General features: G+C 40.6%; 1 protein-coding gene across 1 annotated transcript in view; it reads left to right on the top strand.

Annotated features, from left to right (window-relative positions):
• DOK6 (docking protein 6) overlaps positions 1-23043 on the top strand; it is an 800529-nt gene that overhangs the window by 291528 nt on the left and 485958 nt on the right. Inside the window, 1 exon segment of the mRNA XM_073590016.1 lies at positions 12339-12446. Coding sequence (XP_073446117.1) covers positions 12339-12446 — 108 coding nt within the window.

Below are 23043 nucleotides of genomic sequence, written 5' to 3'. Positions count from 1 at the left end.
TTAACAATGTATGGGACCTTTGTGTGATATCAATTTCTGTAAAGAAATCTGTTTTTTCAGATGCTGTATTATTTTCTTTTTCTTAGATAATATCTTGAAAAAGGCTTAATAGCCGAAACATTGATTCTCTGTCTGCATAACACTGGTCTCATCATATCATATTATGCCCTCTTTGGATGAATAAATAATAAATTCTAATTATACTGTGTGCTGAGGTTTTTTCTAAAAATTGTTTCATTTTTTCCTCTGAGCACCAGATTGCAAATGTAGTGAGCACCCCGTTTTCTATTTTTTGTCAAAAAAATTTTTTGTTAGGAAGTTATGAGGGTTAATATTGGAACAGCGATTTCTCATTTTTACAACATCATTTTTTTAGGGACCACATCACATTTGAAGTCATTTTGAGGGGTCTATGATAATAATAATCCTTACTTTTATATAGTGCTAACATATTCCACAGTGCTTTACATACATTATCTTTGCGGTCCCCGATGGGCTCACAATCTAAATTTCCTATCAATATGTCTTTGGAGTGTGGGAGGAAACTGGAGTACCAGGAGGAAACCCCCACAAACAGAAACAAACCCACAAAAACACAGGGAGAATGAGAATATGATAGAAGATACCCAAAAGTGGGGGACATAAAATATTTTCACCCCTAATTTTTTTTATTTTACCAAGGGTAACAGGAGAAATTGGACCCAAAAGTTGTGCAATTTGTCCTGAATATGCTGACCCCCCATATGTGGGGGTAAGCCACTGTTTGGGCGCATGGCAAAGCTCAGAAGGGAAGGAGCGCCATTTTACTTTTTCAACACAAAATTGGCTGGAATTAAGATCGGGCACCATGTTGCGTTTGGAGATCCCCTGATGTGCCTCAACAGTGGAAACCTCCCACAAGTGACACCATTTTGGAAACTAGACCCCATAAGGAATTTATCTAGATGTGTGGTGAGCACTTTGAACCCCCAGAGCCATGAAAAATCATATTTTTTCCTCAAAAATGATCTTTTCACCCCCATTTTTTTATTTTACCAAGGGTAAAAGGAGAAATTGGACCCCAAAAGTTGTTGTGCAATTTGTCTTGAGTATGCTGATGCCCAATATGCGGGGGTAAACCACTGTTTGGGCACATGGCAAAGCTCAGAAGGGAAGGAGCACCACTTTACTTTTTCAATGCAAAATTGGCTGGAATTGAGCTCTGATGCCATGTCACGTTTGAAGATCCCCTGATGTGTCTAAACAGTGGAAACCCCCAGATGAGGCACCATTTAGGAAACTAGACCTCCCAAGGAACTTATCTAGATGTGTGGTGAGCACTTTGAACCCCCAAGTGCTTCACAGAAGTTTATAATGTAGAGCAGTGAAAATAAAAAAATCATATTTTTTCCACAAAAATGATCTTTTGCCATCAATTTTTTATTTTACCAAGGGTAACAGGAGAAATTAGACCCCAAAACTTGTTTTGCAATATCTCTTCAGTACGCGGATACCCCATATGTAGGGGAATACTACTTTTAAGCACAGTACAAAGCTCAGAAGGGAAGAGGTGCAAAATTGGAGTACAGATTTTGCTGGAATGGTTTGAGGGTGCCATGTCACATTGTCAGAACCCCTGAGGTGCCAGAGTAACAGAAACCCCCTATATTTGAACTCATTTTACAAACTACACTCCCCAGTGAATTCATCTAGGGGTGCAGTGATCATATTAACACATATGCCTCACAGAATTTTATACCACTGAGCAGTGAAGAAAGAATAAATTACATTTGTACCACTAAAATGTTGTTTTAGCCCCAAGTTTTTAATTTTTTAAGGGCTAATAGGAAATTTATTTTACATCAAACTGAGGTCCATTTAGTCCTGAGTGTGCCAGTACCCTACATGCAATTGGGAAGTATTTTTCAGGCACTGTGCAAAGCTCAGAAGGCAAGGAGCGCCAGATTTTACTGTTATGGTTTGCAGGTGCCATGACCCACTGAGAGAGCCCCTCAGGTGCCAGAACAGCAGAACACCCCATAAGTGACCCCATTTTATGAACTACACCTCTCAATGAATTCATCTAGGGGTTCAGTGATCATATTGACTCCATGGGTGTGTCTCAGAATGTTATACCATTGGGCAGTGAAGACAAAATAACTACATTTTGCCACCAAAATGTTGTTTTAAGCAAAGATTTTACATTTTCACACAAAAAGTGGGTAAAAATGGCACCAAAATTTGTCCCACAATTTCTAATGAACGTGACAATACCCCATGTATGGCTGTACAGTATTACTTAGCCATACAGAGACTCGAGAAGAATGGATTGCTATTTCCCTATTCAAGGGACTAGGTCTGTGCACGTCAGTATGTTTCCATGGACCGTGTGTTCGTGGGCAAAACACGCTGACATGTCCTTTTTTAATGTCAGCACTGGCCACAAAACGTCCCGCACATGTGCACACGCATAACACACATGGATGTCATCCATGTGACATGCATCGGCACTGGGGAAGAAGCATTACAGTAAGCGCTATTCCCCAGAGCCGGGTGCTGAACGTGGCTCTCATCATTCTCTCCTGCTCTGCTGGTGATCAGTGTGAGCAGGGGAGAATGATGACAGTTACAGTGATAAAAGGAACAGCAGGCGGCGGCGGCTGATGGGACTATTACTCCCATCATCTGACACCTGCTGCTGCTAATAACAGTGACAGCAGGAGCAGCTGATGGGGTATTCATCAGCCACTGACTGCGCTATAAATAAATAAATATAAATAAAAAAATGGCGTGGGTTCACCTGTATTTTCTATAACCAACCAGGCAAAACTCACAGTTGGGGGCTGAAACCCTTAGCTGTCAGCTTCAGAAAGGATGGCTATCAAGAACAGAGGTGACCCTACACTGTTTTTTTAAATTATTTAAGTAAATAATGGTCCTCCCCATTTTGACATCCAACCTTGTTAAAGCAGACAGCTGGGGGCTGGTATTCTCAGGCTGATAAGGGGACATGGATATTTACCCCCAGCCTAAAAATAGCAGCCCACAGCTGCCCAGAAAAGACACATCTATTAGATGCAAAAATTCTGGTTCTTTGCCCAGCTCTTCCCACTTGCCCTGTAGTGGTGGCAAGTGGGGTTCATATTTGTGGGGTTGATGTCACCTTTGCATTGTCAGGTGACATCAAGCCCATGGCTTAGTAATGAAGAAGCATCTATAAGACACCTATCCATTATTAATCCTGTAGTTACATGGTAAATAAAGACACAGCCAGAGTATTTTATTAGAAATAAAACAAAACAGAGTTTTGCTTTTCTATTTAAAAATAATGAACATAGCTATACTCAGCTAACGTCTATTCCAACGAAGCCCTCATTCTGCTGTAATAAAACCTGCGGTGAGATCCGGTGAGATCCCCACTACCACCAAGTGGTAAGTCAAATAGCAGTTTAAGTATAGGTTCATGAATAGTTTTAATATCAGCATGGCCATGAAAGAGAATATTTAATCTATCATGTCACTCTTGCAAATTTGGTGAAGGAGGTACACAATGTTAAAGAACTACTCCAGCAGTTTTTTATTTTTGTTTAACCGCTTTAGTTGTATAACTAATCTAATTTCCCTGACCTAAGCGTTATGCTTACCAGGCACCACCTTCATCTGTTATTATCGTCTCGTGCTTCATCTTGTGACTGACCAGAAACCCGAGGTGTGAAGATCTGAAGTTGTGGGTTGTAATAATAATCGCCTAGGCAGGTTAACGGTGCAGCTATTTTTTATTCCTTACCTCCATAGTCTTACAACAACTCTAGGTAGATAGTCAAAATACATTGTCCCCAGTCCACAAGATCCCAACCCAGGGCTAGTAGTTCCACTGCCCCGTACCAAAAAACTCTAATAAACGCAACAATAAGATCAACGTGTGAGTGCTTCATGCTGGAAAAAAGCAGTGACCAGCTCCTCCCACAAGGTAATGGTTACGTGCTTTCAATGTAAGTCTATGAGAGACTTGTTCTGGCCTTGTTCTGGCTCCCATTGCCTTACATTGAGTTGAGACTTCTGGATCACTCAACAAACACTGGAGCAATCCAGCAGGTCATAACTTGCAGAAGACCAACTGGAACAGCACCAATAAAAGATGAAGACTGCAGCTTGAAAATATAACATTAAAGGCAGGGAGCTTAGATTGGTTGCACCACTCCAATAAAAAATAAACTGGAGTGGTGCAGTAAGTACTGAACAACCCATCCTTTCTGCTCATGAGGGATGACAGTACTGCACTTCTAGACTGATGCCACACCTGTCACTCAAAAGCAGAGAGAAAGTGTTGAGAAGTGCATACTATAGATACCAGAGAGTCCATGAGCATTTGGAACTGCACCAACAAAAAGCACCCTCTGTATTAATATTACTCCTTTACAGTAATATTCATAATACACAAAATCATACGCAAAAAGTATGTAGGTCTGATAATTAGTTCTACCAGTGGTTTTGCAGAGTCAAAAATGTTGACAAACTCCCTTTCAGTTATAGCACTGTATCTTCTTACCATCACATGATCAGAAATTATGTTTATCAACAGTAAGTAAATGCTTAAAATTTCCAGCTGAATCACTGCAAACATGCATAATTCATAGAAAAAGTATTTTGGCAGATTTGTTTAACTTTTTATTGCAAAATAATAATACCTTTTTAGGTGTCTAACAATGTTTGCATTTGTTGCTCTCCAAGGTCCTGAATTTTTGATACCAAACTAAGATTTGCAGTATGCATTTTTAGTTCCCTTGTTAAATTAAACACGTTTAAAAAATATATGTAGTGTCCCAGTGGTAAATGACTTCATGAAAACTAATTTTAAAATATAATGTAATTTTAGGATACATGTACAGATGTGTTCTTCATCACTTTTTCGCTTGGCTCAACATATCTCAATTGTGTAGCGTGAGATAACTAAGTCTTATAAAAAAATGATTGATAGTGTGTCACGACATGTCTACACCATAGGTGTCTATTTGTGGCCGCACAGTTCTTGTGATGTGGATTGCAGTCTGACTAGTGTTTTTCAAGCATGCCATATTGTTCTGAATTTGTTTTGTGACAAATTGGAGTCCATAACCAAATTCAATGAAATGTAAACAGGGACATATGTAGAAATTTTACTATACAATTCAAATATAAAGACCATCTGAAATCATAAGTCACATGGCCCAACAATAATACTGTAAATAATGCCATGAACCAAAAATTAAAGCTTTTACTCAACACATATTGAGGTTTTTAAAGGTGAAAACTCTGACAAATAACCTCTGCTAAATACAGCAAAGTCAAGTCACTTCCAATCAAAGGAAAAAATAATCGCCTTATCTGAGCAGTGCATAAAAAAATCTGAAATCTACATTTTAGGAAAATTTTAGTTTTTACCAGCTTAACTGTCAGAAATAAAAAACAAATGACTTTAAGTCAGTGCCTCTACAAATTGATCTTATTGTTGCCTCCATGGAGATTTTTTCAGTCATTATTGGTTTCAATAACTTGAATTTGCCAGGTTTGGTGAATTTAAAATTTTTTTATTTTTTTTCACAAATCACCAAAACTAAACCTTTACTCCCATGGAAGCTTCTCTCATTTTCCATTCTTTAGATATTTGGGTAATCAAAATGGATTTTTTTTTTCCAGTTGGAAACCCCATCTTGTTTTTCTTCTCGTGCATAGCTTGTGAGAGATCTAAATCCTGTTCACAGTTGTTTCTTGTCCATAAGGCTTTGAAGAGTCCATGAAACGCAGGATTTGCTAGCCCGCTATGTTTTTTCTCCAAAGGGATTTGCTCAGATGTTAAATTTATATTCAACAGTGTTGGAAAGAAAAAAAATGGGAATAATGAAAAATGATTACTGTGTGGAGTAGACAAAATAGTGATAGCTAAAACTATAATTTGGAATATGGTCAGAATATTTATGCTCTAAGAATTTTTAGCAATATTATAATTTAAAAAAAGAGTAAATGGATTTTTTGAGAAAGAACAAAAGTACCAAGATTAATAAAAAATCTTTTTGCTACAAAAAACAACCTTCAGGTATAAGAAAAATATTTATTATCGTTATTATATCATGTACAGTGGGGAAAAAAAGTATTTAGTCAGTCAGCAATAGTGCAAGTTCCACCACTTAAAAAGATGAGAGGCGTCTGTAATTTACATCATAGGTAGACCTCAACTATGGGAGACAAACTGAGAAAAAAAAATCCAGAAAATCACATTGTCTGGTTTTTTTTCATTTTATTTGCATATTATGGTGGAAAATAAGTATTTGGTCAGAAACAAAATTTCATCTCAATACTTTGTGATATATCTTTTGTTGGCAATGACAGAGGTCAAATGTTTTCTGTAAGTCTTCACAAGGTTGCCACACACTGTTGTTGGTATGTTGGCCCATTCCTCCATGCAGATCTCCTCTAGAGCAGTGATGTTTTTGGCTTTTCGCTTGGCAACACGGACTTTCAACTCCCTCCAAAGGTTTTCTATAGGGTTGAGATCTGGAGACTGGCTAGGCCACTCCAGGACCTTGAAATGCTTCTTACGAAGCCACTCCTTCGTTGCCCTGGCGGTGTGCTTTGGATCATTGTCATGTTGAAAGACCCAGCCACGTTTCATATTCAATGCCCTTGCTGATGGAAGGAGGTTTGCACTCAAAATCTCACGATACATGGCCCCATTCATTCTTTCATGTACCCGGATCAGTCGTCCTGGCCCCTTTGCAGAGAAACAGCCCCAAAGCATGATGTTTCCACCACCATGCTTTACAGTAGGTATGGTGTTTGATGGATGCAACTCAGTATTCTTTTTCCTCCAAACACGACAAGTTGTGTTTCTACCAAACAGTTCCAGTTTGGTTTCATCAGACCATAGGACATTCTCCCAAAACTCCTCTGGATCATCCAAATGCTCTCTAGCAAACTTCAGACGGGCCCGGACATGTACAGGCTTAAGCAGTGGGACAAGTCTGGCACTGCAGGATCTGAGTCCATGGTGGCGTAGTGTGTTACTTATGGTAGGCCTTGTTACATTGGTCCCAGCTCTCTGCAGTTCATTCACTAGGTCCCCCCGCGTGGTTCTGGGATTTTTGCTCACCGTTCTTGTGATCATTCTGACCCCACGGGGTGGGATTTTGCGTGGAGCACCAGATCGAGGGAGATTATCAGTGGTCTTGTATGTCTTCCATTTTCTAATTATTGCTCCCACAGTTGATTTCTTCACTCCAAGCTGGTTGGCTATTGCAGATTCAGTCTTCCCAGCCTGGTGCAGGGCTACAATTTTGTTTCTGGTGTCCTTTGACAGCTCTTTGGTCTTCACCATAGTGGAGTTTGGAGTCAGACTGTTTGAGGGTGTGCACAGGTGTCTTTTTATACTGATAACAAGTTTAAACAGGTGCCATTACTACAGGTAATGAGTGGAGGAAAGAGGAGACTCTTAAAGAAGAAGTTACAGGTCTGTGAGAGCCAGAAATCTTGATTGCTTGTTTCTGACCAAATACTTATTTTCCACCATAATATGCAAATAAAATGAAAAAAAAAACAAGACAATGTGATTTTCTGGATATTTTTTTTCTCAGTTTGTCTCCCATAGTTGAGGTCTACCTATAATGTAAATTACAGACACCTCTCATCTTTTTAAGTGGTGGAACTTGCACTATTGCTGACTGACTAAATACTTTTTTTCCCCACTGTATGTCACTAAAACACTTGTACCATTATTTATTGAATTCCTTTCATTATTGCCAAAGTACATTATGGATTACAGGAGGCAAGTAGAAAAAATGATAACATCTAGTGACAGAAAAGGACAACGCTTAAAACAATGCTCGATACTTTTGAAATTTAGGTTTGCTAGGTTTGACACATTTTTGAAAAAAATAGTTTGTGGAAAATAATTTTCCCAAGAATTCCAGGTACTCCAGTTACCCTGAAAATATGTGTATATGTGTCTAACTCTCTAACAACCTCTAGGGCTATGTCCAAGCCCTTTCAATATCTTTAATTCTAATACAGCCTTAGTAATGTCAAAGTGACCCAATTCAGTAATAGCCAACAGCTTATTTAATAACACAGTGTAATGACTTTTCAAACTTTTTTATTATTAAAAAACATTCCAAAAACTTTCCCTCTAAGGCATTTGTTATCGGGCAGAGTGTTAAGTGCAGAACACTTACTCAGACGTTTTCACTGTTACAGGTGACATCATCCTACATCATGCAATGACTGAAATGAGTGATGTGGCATATATTCCATAAGAGCCCTGGCATTCTCACCACTAATATGCTTACAGGGAATCTGAGAGCAGGTTGTTGCTGCTTCATCTGAGAGCAGCATGATGTAGGCAAAACGAATCTGCATCCAACAATATATTACTTAGATTACGGAGTGCAGCCATTTTGACACAATCAGATCTTTTAGATTTATGATGATGCAGAGCTGAGAAGGCTAGTCCCGCCTACACCAGGCTTTCCATGTACAAGTTCATAGACAGTGAGGTGGTTAGTTGCAGGAAATGTCTGGCAATGTTAATCTCTTAGTGATAAATCCTTCACATGTAAACAAAAGCAGACACTTTGACAAGTGACACATCTCTGAATTCTGTGTTTCAGCATCTATCTCCTGCTGTCTTCAGATTATGTGGCAAAATCTTGCTGACAAATTACCTTTAAAGAAAGCAAAAGATACCAATTGTGTCCTTCCCTTGGTAGTATTTCCTGGGTGGATGGTTCCTTTGCTACTGTTGGCTAGCTGACAATGTTTCAACCCCAATTAATCAGTCCTTGCCAAAAAGGACATGATAGGAAAATTAAGTAGATAAATGTGCAAAAAGAAAAATGTGGCAGCAGGTGTCACGCCCGGACACAGGTAAGTCCGGAGGACAACAGCATACAAATAAGACAGGATGGAAAAAGAGGAAGACCCTAACAGTATCATTTATCATTCTTCCCATGTGGGCTACAATCTGCAGTGGTGAAGTTAGAGTGTTGGCCAGTGCATTATTCAGGGGTGACCAGTCAGGGACTAGGCACATAATGGCAGCAGGGGAAAGGACATGCGTAGAGCATTAGGGAAGATTAGGGACAGGCACAGGTTGGTGTCAGGTGTCCCATCCCCACCTGTCCCTAAGCTTCCCCAATGCTCTATGCATGTCCTTTCCCCTGCTGCCATTATGTGCCTAGTCCGTGACTGATCACCCCTATGTACCCTGAGTAATGCACTGGCCAACACTCTAACCTCACCACTGCAGAATGTAACACATATGGGAAGAATGATAAAATCATAGAATGGTGGAGTTGGAAGGGACCTCCTCGGTCATCTGGTCCAACCCCCTGCTCAAAGCAGGATTCACTAAATCATCCCAGAGAGATGTCTGTCCTGCCTCTGTTTGAAGACTTCCATTAAATCATCACCTCTCGTGGCAGCCTGTTCCACTCATTGATCACCCAAACTGTCAAAAAGTTTTTGCTAATATCTATTCTGTGTCTCCTCCCATTCAGTTTCATCCCATTGCTTCTAGTCTTTCCTCGTGCAAATGAGAATAAAGGTGAGCCTTCTACAATGTGACAGCCCTTGAGATATTTGACAACTATTAAGTCTCCTCTCAGTCTTCTTTTTTGCCAGATAAACATTCCCAAATTCTTTAACCTTTCCTCATAGGACATGGTTTGCAGACTGGTCACCATTCTGGTCGTTCTTCTCTGAACTCGCTCCAGTCTGTTGATGTCTTTGTTAAAATGATAAACAGGGGACAAACAAAAAGGAAACCACTCAGCTTAGGCTCTGCTGCTCAGCTTCACAACATCAGAGTAAATGGCACCAGGATACCAAAACTCCCAAAGCAGCAACAACACCGTCACAGGTGATCTCCTCACACCAAGCTGGTCTGCAGAGAACGAAAAAAAATCTATAACCAATCAGCTGATTGATCATGTGACTATTTAAAGGGAGGTGGGAGTGGTTACCAACCAACATCAGCTGACCAGCCTAAAAGAATGCCAGCAAGAGACTGACATTAACTCTTGTTGGACCAAAAGGAAAAAAAAAAACATTTACATTTCAGCAGACCCAGAGCTGTCACAAATCCCTTAATGATTTTTGACAGCAGACTGCAGTATAGATATGGCATGTATGGATATTAAATTGGACTAGAAAAACTTGTGTGCAAAATCAGGCATGCAGTTAATTGGCTTCATTTCTCTTTCACTATTTTCACAAAATTCAATCCCTTTCCAGAAAATAACAAAAAGGAAATGCTGGATAGTTACATGTAACATGACCAAAAATCCAGCACGTGCAAGAGGGTACTGTATTTGTTTTGGCAGATGTAAAAATGGATTAGTAAAACAGGCATGCAAAAAAATGTTTGCAACACATGCATACTTTATGAGTTAAGCAAGTTGCAGTTACATATGTGTGTTTTAGGGAACTTTTTGGCGTTAAAAGAAAAAAACAATAATCCCCCTTCACAAAAAACAACTATGCAAGAAATGTAAAAACTCAGTACATTACCTTGTAAAAAGCAAGTACACCATCCGACACTGATTTCAGATTATTTTTCTGTAAAAGCAATTGTGCTATTTTGCATCTGCTGACTAGTGAATTAAAAAAAAGAAAATGCAAATGTGTAATTGTAATTCAAATGCATCAGGACAGCACAATGCACCAAATTACTAATCAATCACACTTCATTTGGCACTGCTACTTGCACTTACTTACTACTACTTAGGCCCCCTTAACATGTCTGTTTAAAACCAGTACTGGAAAAAGCAGCATTGGTGTCATCAGTGTTTTGAATCAGTGTGCCATCTATATTTTTCCAGTTTGGATAAAGAAAGAATGAAATTACAAAGCTTCTCCTATACTTTGCCATGTTAAGCACGTACAGCACATGGATGGCATGCGGATGCCATCCATGTGTTGTACATGTTTTTAACTGACTCTCAGACTTGTATTGGCACTTGTCATCCGGGCTTCCAGAAAAAAATGCACATGTCCCAGTGTGTTTTGCATGGACACACGATCCATGTAAAAACAAGGACATGTGTATAGCAGCATAGGTTAAAATGGGTATTTGTGGTATCCCTGAAAAAAGCACAGTGAAGGGGGCCTTATATAGTACTATTAATTTCATAGCTCTTTACAGTCATCTTTATTGCGTTCTTTATTGTGGTTCACAATCTAATTTACCTATGAGCATGTCTTTGAAGTATAGGAGGAAACCGGAGTACCCGGAGGAAACCCACAAAAAAACAGAGAGAACATACAAACTCCTTGCAGATGTTGTCCATGGTGGAATTTAAACCCAGGACCCCAGTGCTGCAAAGCAACAGTTCTAACCACTGAGCCACCTTGCTGCACAATACTCTTATTTTCTATGTGCTGCAGTTATACAACATATTATTGCCTAGAATATTTGCCCATTGTTTCAGAGCTTTCTTTTCTGAGCTGTGACATCCGCACATTATCCAAATTTCTAACCCTGAAATTGCTGCTGCATTCCATACCTTGGCATTTGTACAAGCTCTGCTAATGCCTCCTGATTGGCTGCACTATACAATGTGATTCCTGCAAGGTTCTATGGGAAAGCTCAGGCAGTCACATCTAAGGGTACCGTTACACTTAGCGATGCACCAGCAATCCCAACAACGATATGGATCGCTGGTGCAACACTAAGCGGTTGCTAGTGAGCTGCCACACAGGCAGATCTCACCAGCGACATAGCAGCGGTCGGGGGTCACTACTTACCTGTCAGACGTGGCGATCCTGACGTCCTCCCGCCTGCGTCCATGCATCGCTCGTCAGCGCCACAGGAAGCCCAGCAGAAAGTGGCCGACGAGAAATGGTCCAGGATGTTCTCGCGCGATCAGCGATAGCCAGCGGGGGAGCCGGTCGGAGGTAAGTATCACATGTAGCGATATCGCTATCAATATCGCTGCTAGGTCACAAAACCAGTGACGTTACAGCGATACTGCTAGCGATATTGCTATGTGTAACAGGCTCTTAAGATCATGTAAGTCTTCTATGTCTAACACAATCTCTGCAATGTATAAAATGGAAGCAGGAATTGAATAGAAAATTGTTTGAAATCACCAGGACCTGAGAATTTCATAAAATTCACATCAAATTGCTTATCTCTCTATGAATGTAATCATGATAAGGTCATATCTCAGTGAATATGTGCTATCATTCTAAATAATCTTATAATAAAGCAGACATTATTTTAGAACTGTTTTATTTATCCTATTGAAGTGTCCATATGTTCTGCTAAGCTGGTTTTACACTATTATATGTTAAGTCAGAATTTATTGATTTTATACTTTTATTCTCAGATTTATAGGCGCTGCTGGCTAGTGTTTAAGAAGGCATCAAGTAAAGGACCGAGAAGGCTAGAAAAGTTTCCAGATGAAAAAGCTGCCTATTTTAGAACATTTCATAAAGTAAGTTTCTATTAAAGTAAAGATTCCTCTTTTTTGTGCACATATTCTGTATGATGAGCAGCTTTTAATCAGCAGGAAGCCAATGCTCTAAATTCCAGCTTAACCCCTTCACGACACGCTGTGCATGTCGTGTCCCTCCCTTTAATGTGGGCTCTGGCACTCAGGCCACTTCTTTCCCAGGACATGTCAGCTGTTTTGAACAGCAGACATGTGCCCCTAAAAGCTGCTGGTGGAATCGTGATCCACCCATTGGTGTTAATCCTTTAAATTCCACTGACAGTCTCTGACAGCAGCACTTAATGTGATCGCACCAGAAGCATGTCACTAATTCCCCCCATCGGTGCCTGTGTCACATGAGTTCTGGTTGCCGATGGGTTGGCCTGACAACCTGGGTTCTGCAGGAGACACCTGTGGAAGCAGCAAAAGGAAATCAGTGCATAGATGTCCAAGGTATGATAAAATCACAAATCTTTATTAGATAACACAGGTAGAAAAGCACAAACAATGACAAACAAAGGGTGACACAAACAGAAGCAGAGCAAAGGGGTATACAGTGTCAAAAACCTCACTCTGACCCTTATCGTGAGTAAACACCTGGTGGTAAAGATAAATAAGTATCCAAGTATAAACACCCAATATATAACAGGCAGACCAGTGAAAAGCTGTAAGGGGTAAAATCCCCAGCTGGACAGCCATATAATCAGGGGTGAAGTTACAAAGACACAAAAGCAAGGTACATACCAGGAGGGGAGAGGGGAGAGACACTGAATCCAAAGCTCAGCTGACCCCGACGTACGTTTCGGAAATGATCTTCCTTCGTCAGGGGGCGTGTCAATAGGGTGTTAATTGCGGTTTAAATAGGGGAAGTAAAAACAAGTACCAATCATGAGGGGTGACGCTGACCAATCCCCCCACATCCCCCATCACTGCCTTAGCTGGCGCTGATCAGCATGGGGCCCCATGACGTCAGACGCCAGACCACAGGCAGACGGGGGCGGGACAGGAAGCGCGTCCACCCACACATGTACAGGAACAGGAAAGACGGCCGCGGCCATCTTGGATATGGGCAAAAGGCAGGAAATCTGCCAGAACTGTGAAGGGGAATAGTGAGCGTCCCTGAAAAGACCTTACAAGATAGAAGCGGGCTGAATAGCGCTACAACTAATGAAGTACCCTAATATAACAATGTAGTAATGCATCACCAATGATATACAAATTAATTAATATATAGGGGAGCGCAAATAGGGCATTAGCAAGAAATGGAAATGTAAACTAAGTGTATAAATTACACCTAGGCAGCAAGAATAATCGGTAAGATGAGAGGCAGAGCACATAATATTACAGAGTTAATAACAATAACCAGTGTTCAGTGCCCATACCTATCATATATAATCGAATACATGATTTTAAATACATAAAGCCGCACAAAAGCTGTATATATACATCAGTATACACATCCATAATATTGAGCCATAAAATACACCTATATATGGATACAGCAACATCATTAGTCCAGCATTCATAATAATGAGATGGAGAAAAAAAAAAAAATAAGGACTAGGGCACCACCATATTCTCCATGAAAATGTGCCATCATTTAAACTTGCACATAAATACAGAGACATTATTAAACCAACATTCATAGCATTGTGATGAAAAAAAGATGAGGCCTTGAAACCGCCAAATTCTCCATTCAAAATGTGCCATAGAGTAAACTGGCACATAAATACAGAGGCATTATTAGTCCAGCATTCATAGTATTGCGATGAGGGAAAAATGAGGCTTTGAAACCGCCATATTCTCCATACAACAATGGAGGAGTAGATGTATCTTCATCTTCCCAAGTAGGATATCCATCCAACCCAGCAAGGAAAGCCACAAGAAAACCATCAGACAGGTGCCTGCAATTAAAACTAAAATAAAAACAAATGTTAAAACCAAAGACACAAAGAGTCACCCAACTGGCAGCAGCAGAAAAGGGGATAGAGAGGATAATCATAAAAATGGAGCAAATGACAGACACTCATTAAGACCCCTCGGATGAACCGTTTGCAACTTCCAGATCCACCTGGTTTCGAATTGACCCAGCCTTTTAGATAGGCCCCCACCTCTGATATCTATTCTCAGAGCCTCGATGCCACGCACTTTAAATAAAGATGTGTCACATTTATGATGATCTTTGAAGTGCTTGGGAATAGTTCTCAGGGTGGAGTCATCCACGGGAAATTGCCCCGTCCAGATACAATCGGTCGTCCGGGTGGTACGGAAGCATTCTTATGTATCTTAGGGAGTAAGTACAACGTAGCAGATGTAGAGTCCCTTTATACTAACATCAAACATACTGACGGATTGAGAGCCGTGAGATTTTTCCTGAATACATCTGGCCTATCATTAGGACTAAGGGACCTTCTGCTGGAGCTATTAGAGTTCACTCTCACACACAATTTCTTTGTGTTCAAGGGGTCCTTCTACCTGCAGCTCCAGGGTACCGCAATGGGAGCGGCCTTCGTGCCTTCCTATGCGGGCCTATTCCTGGGGCTGTGGGAGAGGGACCTCTTTCTGTCAGATGAGGTTTTGTCAATGGGCCGTGTCCCCTTTTGGACGAGGTACATTGATGATGAGAGAAGGAAGATCCGGCACTGGAGACTTGATAAAATCCACAATAAGTTTTATTCACATAAATTCATGATAAAACCATAAAGGGGAAAAAGGACCCCCACGCCTGACGCGTTCGAAACGCGTCAGGCGTGGGGGTCCTTTTTTCCCCTTTATGGTTTTATCATGAATTTATGTGAATAAAACTTATTGTGGATTTTATCAAGTCTCCAGTGCCGGATCTTCCTTCTCTCTTCATGTTTGCAACACATGGTGGTCAGCCATTTGATCCCTAGGCACGACCGGCTTACAGGACTATTTTGGTGAGCACAAATTTCCCTTTCCCCTTCCTATTTTTCTAGGTACATTGATGATGTCTTCTTCATCTGGCAGGGCACGCCCGTCGACCTTGAGCGGTTGATGACCACTTTGAACAGCAATGACCGTAACATCCATTTAACATTTACGTATAGTTCAGAGGCTTTGGATTTTCTAGATGTTACAATTAGGAGGGACCCTGCCGGGTTTTTACAGATGGACATCTTCAGAAAGACTACGGCTACCAACTCCTTACTTCACGCCACGTCATCTCATCCAGAACATATTATTAAATCTGTCCCAGTTGGACAATTTTTACGATTACGTCGTATTTGTTCGACGGATGAAACTTTCTTCCATCGTGCAAATGAGCTCCGTCAACGCTTCTTAGATCGTGGATACAGCCGTAGATCATTGAAGCGAGCCTTTAATCGTGCCAAACATACTTCTAGACAAGATTTACTGTATAAAATGGGGTCATGTACTGAGTCTAGGGATCGGCAGGTTGTGAGGTTCGTTACCACTTACAACTCCAAATCTAATGCCGTTCGGACGGCTTTACAAAGGGCCTGGCCTATACTCCGGATTGACCCAGTCATTAATAAATTCACCACCGAAAAACCGTCTTTGGCATTTCGACGGGCAAAAAATTTAAGAGACCATTTGGTCTCTAGTCACTATTCTGGTGGTTTTAGACCCTCATTCCTGGACTCCTTTACTCTCAGGGCTGGTTGTTCTCCATGTGGTCACTGTGTTGCCCGCCCCAACATATTGCGATGCAATGATTTCACCAACTCGGATGGTGATCAAACTTTCACCATTAAACAACGAATCACATGCACGACAAGATACGTAATTTATTACGCCACTTGTCCGTGTAATCTTATTTATGTTGGCCTTACAACACGCCAACTAAACGTCCGTGTGCGGGAGCATGTGTTGGGGATCCAGGCGGCACGGGACCACATGGATGACTCCACCCTGAGAACTACTCCCAAGCACTTCAAAGATCATCATAAATGTGACGCATCTTTATTTAAAGTGCGTGGCATCGAGGCTCTGAGAATAGATATCAGAGGTGGGGGCCTATCTAAAAGGCTGGGTCAATTGGAAACCAGGTGGATCTGGAAGTTGCAAACGGTTCATCTGAGGGGTCTTAATGAGTGTCTGTCATTTGCTCCATTTTTATGATTATCCTCTCTATCCCCTTTTCTGCTGCTGCCAGTTGGGTGACTCTTTGTGTCTTTTGGTTTTAACATTTGTTTTTATTTTAGTTTTAATTGCAGGCACCTGTCTGATGGTTTTCTTGTGGCTTTCCTTGCTGGGTTGGATGGATATCCTACTTGGGAAGATGAAGATACATCTACTCCTCCATTGTTGTATGGAGAATATGGCGGTTTCAAAGCCTCATTTTTCCCTCATCGCAATACTATGAATGCTGGACTAATAATGCCTCTGTATTTATGTGCCAGTTTACTCTATGGCACATTTTGAATGGAGAATTTGGCGGTTTCAAGGCCTCATCTTTTTTTCATCACAATGCTATGAATGTTGGTTTAATAATGTCTCTGTATTTATGTGCAAGTTTAATTTATGGCACATTTTCATGGAGAATATGGTGGTGCCCTAGTCCTTATTTTTTTTTTTTTCTCCATCTCATTATTATGAATGCTGGACTAATGATGTTGCTGTATCCATATATAGGTGTATTTTATGGCTCAATATTATGGATGTGTATACTGATGTATATATTGACACGTATACAGCTTTTGTGCGGCTTTATGTATTTAAAATCATGTATTCGATTATATATGATAGGTATGGGCACTGAACACTGGTTATTGTTATTAACTCTGTAATATTATGTGCTCTACCTCTCATCTTACCAATTATTCTTGCTGCCTAGGTGTAATTTATACACTTAGTTTACATTTACATTTCTTGCTAATGCCCTATTTGCGCTCCCCTATATATTAATTAATTTGTATATCATTGGTGATGCATTACTACATTGTTATATTAGGGTACTTCATTAGTTGTAGCGCTATTCAGCCCGCTTCTATCTTGTAAGGTCTTTTCAGGGACGCTCACTATTCACAGTTCTGGCAGATTTCCTGCCTTTTGCCCATATCCAAGATGGCCGCGGCCGTCTTTCCTGTTCCTGTACATGTGTGAGTGGACGCGCTTCCTGTCCCGCCCCCGTCTGCCTGTGGTCTGGCGTCTGACGTCATGGGGCCCCGTGCTGATCAGCGCCAGCTAAGGCAGTGATGGGGAAGTGGGGGGATTGGTCAGCGTCACCCCTCATGATTGGTGCTTGTTTTTACTTCCCCTATTTAAACCGCAATTAACACCCTATTGACACGCCCCCTGACGAAGGAAGATCATTTCCGAAACGTACGTCGGGGTCAGCAGAGCTTTGGATTCAGTGTCTCTCCCCTCTCCCCTCCTGGTATGTACCTTGCTTTTGTGTCTTTGTAACTTCACCCCTGATTATATGGCTGTCCAGCTGGGGATTTTACCCCTTACTGCTTTTCACTGGTCTGCCTGTTATATATTGGGTGTTTATACTTGGATACTTATTTATCTTTACCACCAGGTGTTTACTCACGATAAGGGTCAGAGTGAGGTTTTTGACACTGTGTACCCCTTTGCTCTGCTTCTGTTTGTGTCACCCTTTGTTTGTCTTTGTTTGTGCTTTTCTACCTGTGTTATCTAATAAAGATTTGTGATTTTATCATACCTTGGACATCTATGCACTGATTTCCTTTTGCTGCTTCTTATTGATTACAGTGTGTCCTACACTGATTTTCCATGGGCTGATTGTGTTGGTTTTCTTTTCATCTGCACCCACATGTAATATATGATGTTATACTGTTTCAGCCTTGTGGTCTGTCATTTTTATTTAACAGGAGACACCTGTGGTTGTCATTGCGGGATTGCTATGAGTGCCAATCAGCTTTCAGCGCTCATAGCAAGTGAGCATTTCTGCTACACACAGGCAATCTAAAGCATGCAAAAAGTAAAAAAAGTTTTTAAAAATATTTAAAAAATAAAAATAATATAAAAGTTCAAAACACCCCTCTTTCACCCCATTCAAAGTAAAACAATTAAAGAAATAAAAAATTCACATATTTGGTATCGCCACATTCATAACCGCCAGATCTATCAAGCTATTAAAATAATTAATCTGATCAGTAAGGCTGGGTTCACATTACGTTTAACCAGCCCATTCAACGCATCTTGGTCAGGCTTTCACGTGTCCCTCTCAAAGGAGAGAGCTGAATATTCATTATCTTAATGAGCTGGGACATGTGATTGCTCGGTCGCGGGAGCTGCTGCCACCGGAACAAGATGCTGCAAGGGCACCCAGGGAAGGTAAGTAGGAGGTTTTTTATGCTTTTGTCATGGGGGCCATGCATACAAGGATAGGAATGAGGAATCATGCATACAAGGATAGGGATGAGGAGCCATGCATACCAGGACAGGGATGAGGAGCCACGCAGACAAGGACAGGGATAAGAAGCCATGCATACCATGATAGGGATGAAGAGCCATGCTTACAAGGACAGGGATGAGGAGGCCATGCATACCAGGATGGGTGATGCTGGGGCAATGCATATCTGGCTTATACTCGAGTCAATACGTTTTCCCAGTTTTTCATGGCAAAATTAGGTGCCTCGGCTTATACTTGGGTCAACTTATAATAATAATAATAATAATAAATTTTATTTTTATAGCGCCGACATATTCCGCAGCACTTTACATTTCAGAGGGGATTTGTACAGACAATAGACATTACAGCATAACAATAATCACATACAGTAGATTATAGCAAATACCAAGAGGAAAGAGGGCCCTGCTCGCAAGCTTACAGTCTATGAGGAAAGAGGTAGACACGAAAGGTGGGTGGTAACAGTTGCCCTGATTGTATGGACCAGCCATAATGTTAGGTGTGTGACAGTACGGACACAGAGGGCTAATGGATGCATAAAGCATGTGGGAGAATGATGCGGGGAACCTGGTTATGGTAAGACTTTTGGCTCTGCCACACAGGGATAGGTTAGGTTAATGTGTTGAGGCGATAGGCCAGTCTGAATAAATGCGTTTTCAGGACACGCTTAAAATTGTGGGGATTGGGGACTAATCGTATTGACCTGGGAAGTGCATTCCAAAGAATTGGCGCGGCACGTGTAAAGTCTTGGAGACGAGATTGGGAGGTTCTGACTATTGAGGATGCTAACCTCAGGTCATCAGCAGAACGGAGGGCGCGGGTAGGGTGGTATACTGAAACAAGGGAGGAGATGTAGGGTGGTGCTGAGCCATGGAGGGCTTTGTGAGTGAGGGTAATAAGTTTATACTGAATCCTGGAGTGGATGGGTAGCCAGTGTAATGACTGGCACAAGGTAGAGGCATCGGTGTAACGATTGGTGAGGAATATGATCCTGGCTGCAGCATTCAAGACAGATTGGAGAGGGGAGAGTTTGGTAAGAGGGAGACCGATTAGAAGAGAGTTACAATAGTCGAGACGAGAATGAATAAGAGAAACAGTAAGAGTTTTTGCAGAGTCAAAGGTAAGAAAAGGTCGAATTCTAGAAATGTTTTTGAGGTGCAGATGACAAGAGCGAGCCAGTGATCGAATGTGGGGGGCAAAGGAAAGCTCGGAATCAAGTATGACCCCAAGACAGCGGGCCTGTTGCTGGGGAGTAATAGTGGAACCACACACAGAAATGGCAATGTCGGGTATAGGTACATTAGTAGAGGGAGGAAACACCAGGAGTTCAGTCTTTGACAGGTTCAGTTTCAGATATAGTGAGGACATGATGTTAGACAGAGCGTTTAGACAATCGCCGGTGTTTTCTAGAAAGGCTGGCGTGATGTCAGGAGAAGAAGCGTATAATTGGGTGTCATCAGCATAGAGATGGTACTGGAAACCAAATCTACTGATTGTTTGACCAATAGGGGCAGTGTACAAGGAGAAGAGGAGGGGGCCTAGAACCGATCCTTGGGGGACCCCAACAGTAAGGGGAAGGTGAGAGGAGGAGGAACCGGTAAAAGATACAGTAAAGGAGCGGTCGGAGAGATAGGAGGAGAACCAGGAGAGAACGGTATCCTTGAGGCCAATGGAACGGAGCATAGTGAGGAGGAGCTGATGATCCACAGTGTCGAATGCTGCAGAGAGATCCAAGAGAATTAGCATGGAGTAATGACCATTTGATTTAGCTGTTAGCAGATCATTAGAGACTTTAGTGAGGGCAGTTTCAGTGGAGTGTAAAGAGCGGAAACCGGATTGGAGAGGGTCGAGAAGAGAGTTTTCAGTATATACACAAGTATATACTGTAGGTATCATGAAACTAGAATGTAAATGTTTATATAGATTTATTATCGGTTCTTTTACTATTACCCACTGTTTAAATGAAATTCAAACATTTAACTTTTTGACTTATGAATAGAAATCACATTCTCAAATATTATTGATTATTGTTTTATTCTTTATGGATATTTTACTGAAAATGTAGATTTGATGATGATTTATTGACACTGATAAATAGAAAATAAATAACTGAAGTAGAAGTTAAATTATTGTTTGCGATTATTGACAATTATTTAGCTTTTTTCCTAGGGGAACTTTTGACAGTAATTTACGTCTTAAGTCCTTTTTCATTTTAGGGTCTCATTCCTAATTCTAGACCTTGATAAACCTTTCAGCCTCCAGCAAAGGAATATTGTGTTTGTCTTTTTGGTATATCATATATTGTTAATATTCATTCACAGTTGCCATTGGTCTGTTTCTGGATTTACATCAATATACCGTAATTTTTAAATTTTTTTATTCAGTTATTTGTCCCAGTGACCTGTCATTACAGGATTGAATACTTGATATTACTGTTTAAATCTGCTCTTAAAAAGTACATTATAAAACTGTTTATATGTCTTAAAAAGTTAACAGCTGTGCAAAACCCATGTTACATTTCAGAGTGCTGCACACAACTTTCTCATAACATCTGTTTACAGGGGCAGATTTCCTATCTGAAACAAGTACTAACTGACAATATTACATGTTAATTGGTTCTCATTTTGCTGCATTTATATAAAGCAATCATCACCATTAGACTTTCATCCAAACCTACTGATATCAGTGGCTTCCGCCAAGAGACTAATGTGTATGGAAGACCTGGACAACTGATGGGAAGATGTTAATCGGTTATAACTGATTTCCTACTGTCGATAGATTATCTTTTGGAAAACAAAGCTATTGTCAGGTACTGTATATTTCATAAAGCCTTTCTCATACAGAACACAGAAATTCTTGGCAGAATTATCACTCCTGTATATAGAAAAGTTGGCTTAGATGGGTGTTGACGGAAGCAATGTTCGGTTGACAATCACGTATCGTGTATGGCCAGCTTAAGCATTGTTGTCTACAAGTATCTCTGTCTCTCAATTAACCAATCAACAGTCATGTCAAATGTTTAAAAGGTTTTTATTGTCACAAAAATTAAAAAGGTAAAATTCATTTTCAAGACAATTGACTTTCCACTGACCTATAGTAAACATCAGTGTTGCTGAAATTCCACAAGTGACTGTAAATGCTGTAGGGGACTATATATTGGACGCAGTTATGGCAAGAGGATGCGATAGCATCACACCTCTTGCCATGTTAACCCTCAACACACACACTCCTCAACACACACTCCTCTCACCTTTCACCATCTCCACTCACTCTTTCACTCCCACATACGACCCCTTCTCTCACTCCGTCTCTCATACTCACGCCGTCATCGCCGCTGTTCCACGATCCCCGACATCTTCTTCCGCCGGCGCCATCCTGGATCCAGACGTCCTCCACGCCGGCAACATGTTCTTGCGGCGACACCATTTTGGATCGGCGAAATCCCGCGATAGTCAAGATGGCGTCGCCGCAAGAACATGTCGCCGGCGTGGAGGACGTCGGGATCCAAAATGGGGTTGGCGAAATCTCGTGTGTGTGTGTGTTGAGGGTTAACATGGCAAGAGGTGTGATGCTATCGCATCCTCAAGATGCGATAGTATCGGGCCATAATCTAGTATCTAAATAAGGGAATAGAGCAAGTAAATTTACAAGCCTTACATGACATACATTTTGAGCATTTATTAAAACATTTCAGAAAAAAATCTAAAACAAATCAATAAGGAAAATACTTTCAATTTATAGCATCAGTTAAACGTCCTTACTGTATATTGCTTTAATAAATGTATTTTTTTAAGTATTAATCAGTTTTTTTACTGCTAAAATATTTAGTTTAGCCTAACATCTCAATAATTATTCATACTGATCTTCTGTTGATTTAGTCTAGTGGGATCAATAAGAACACATTGTTACTAAAAAGTTCATCAGTTTTTAAAATATATGTGACCCTAGAGTCACTGTAAGAATTTATTCGTCATATGGGTGCTTAATAAGATAGATATAAATCATATTCGTTTCACATATGTTTCTATCGTGATCAAATAACAATAACACTCCTTGACCCCGATTATACCTTTTAAAATAAGATATAAAAAAGTGTAATTCGACTTATACCATAGCATAGTTACAGGCATGAAAATTACTATATAATATGTATTTGAATTCCATAAGTTTTTGTATCAGGACGTAATAAAAACATATAGGGTCCTTAGAAGACAAGATAGGTGGATCAATCCA

This window comes from Dendrobates tinctorius, unplaced genomic scaffold (genome assembly GCF_039654945.1).
Source record: "Dendrobates tinctorius isolate UK_male_01 unplaced genomic scaffold, ASM3965494v1 ptg000115l, whole genome shotgun sequence".
In the NCBI taxonomy this organism is placed as follows: Eukaryota; Metazoa; Chordata; class Amphibia; order Anura; family Dendrobatidae; genus Dendrobates; species Dendrobates tinctorius.
Note: the sequence above shows the minus strand (reverse complement) of the source record. Positions and strands in the feature narration are given on the sequence as shown.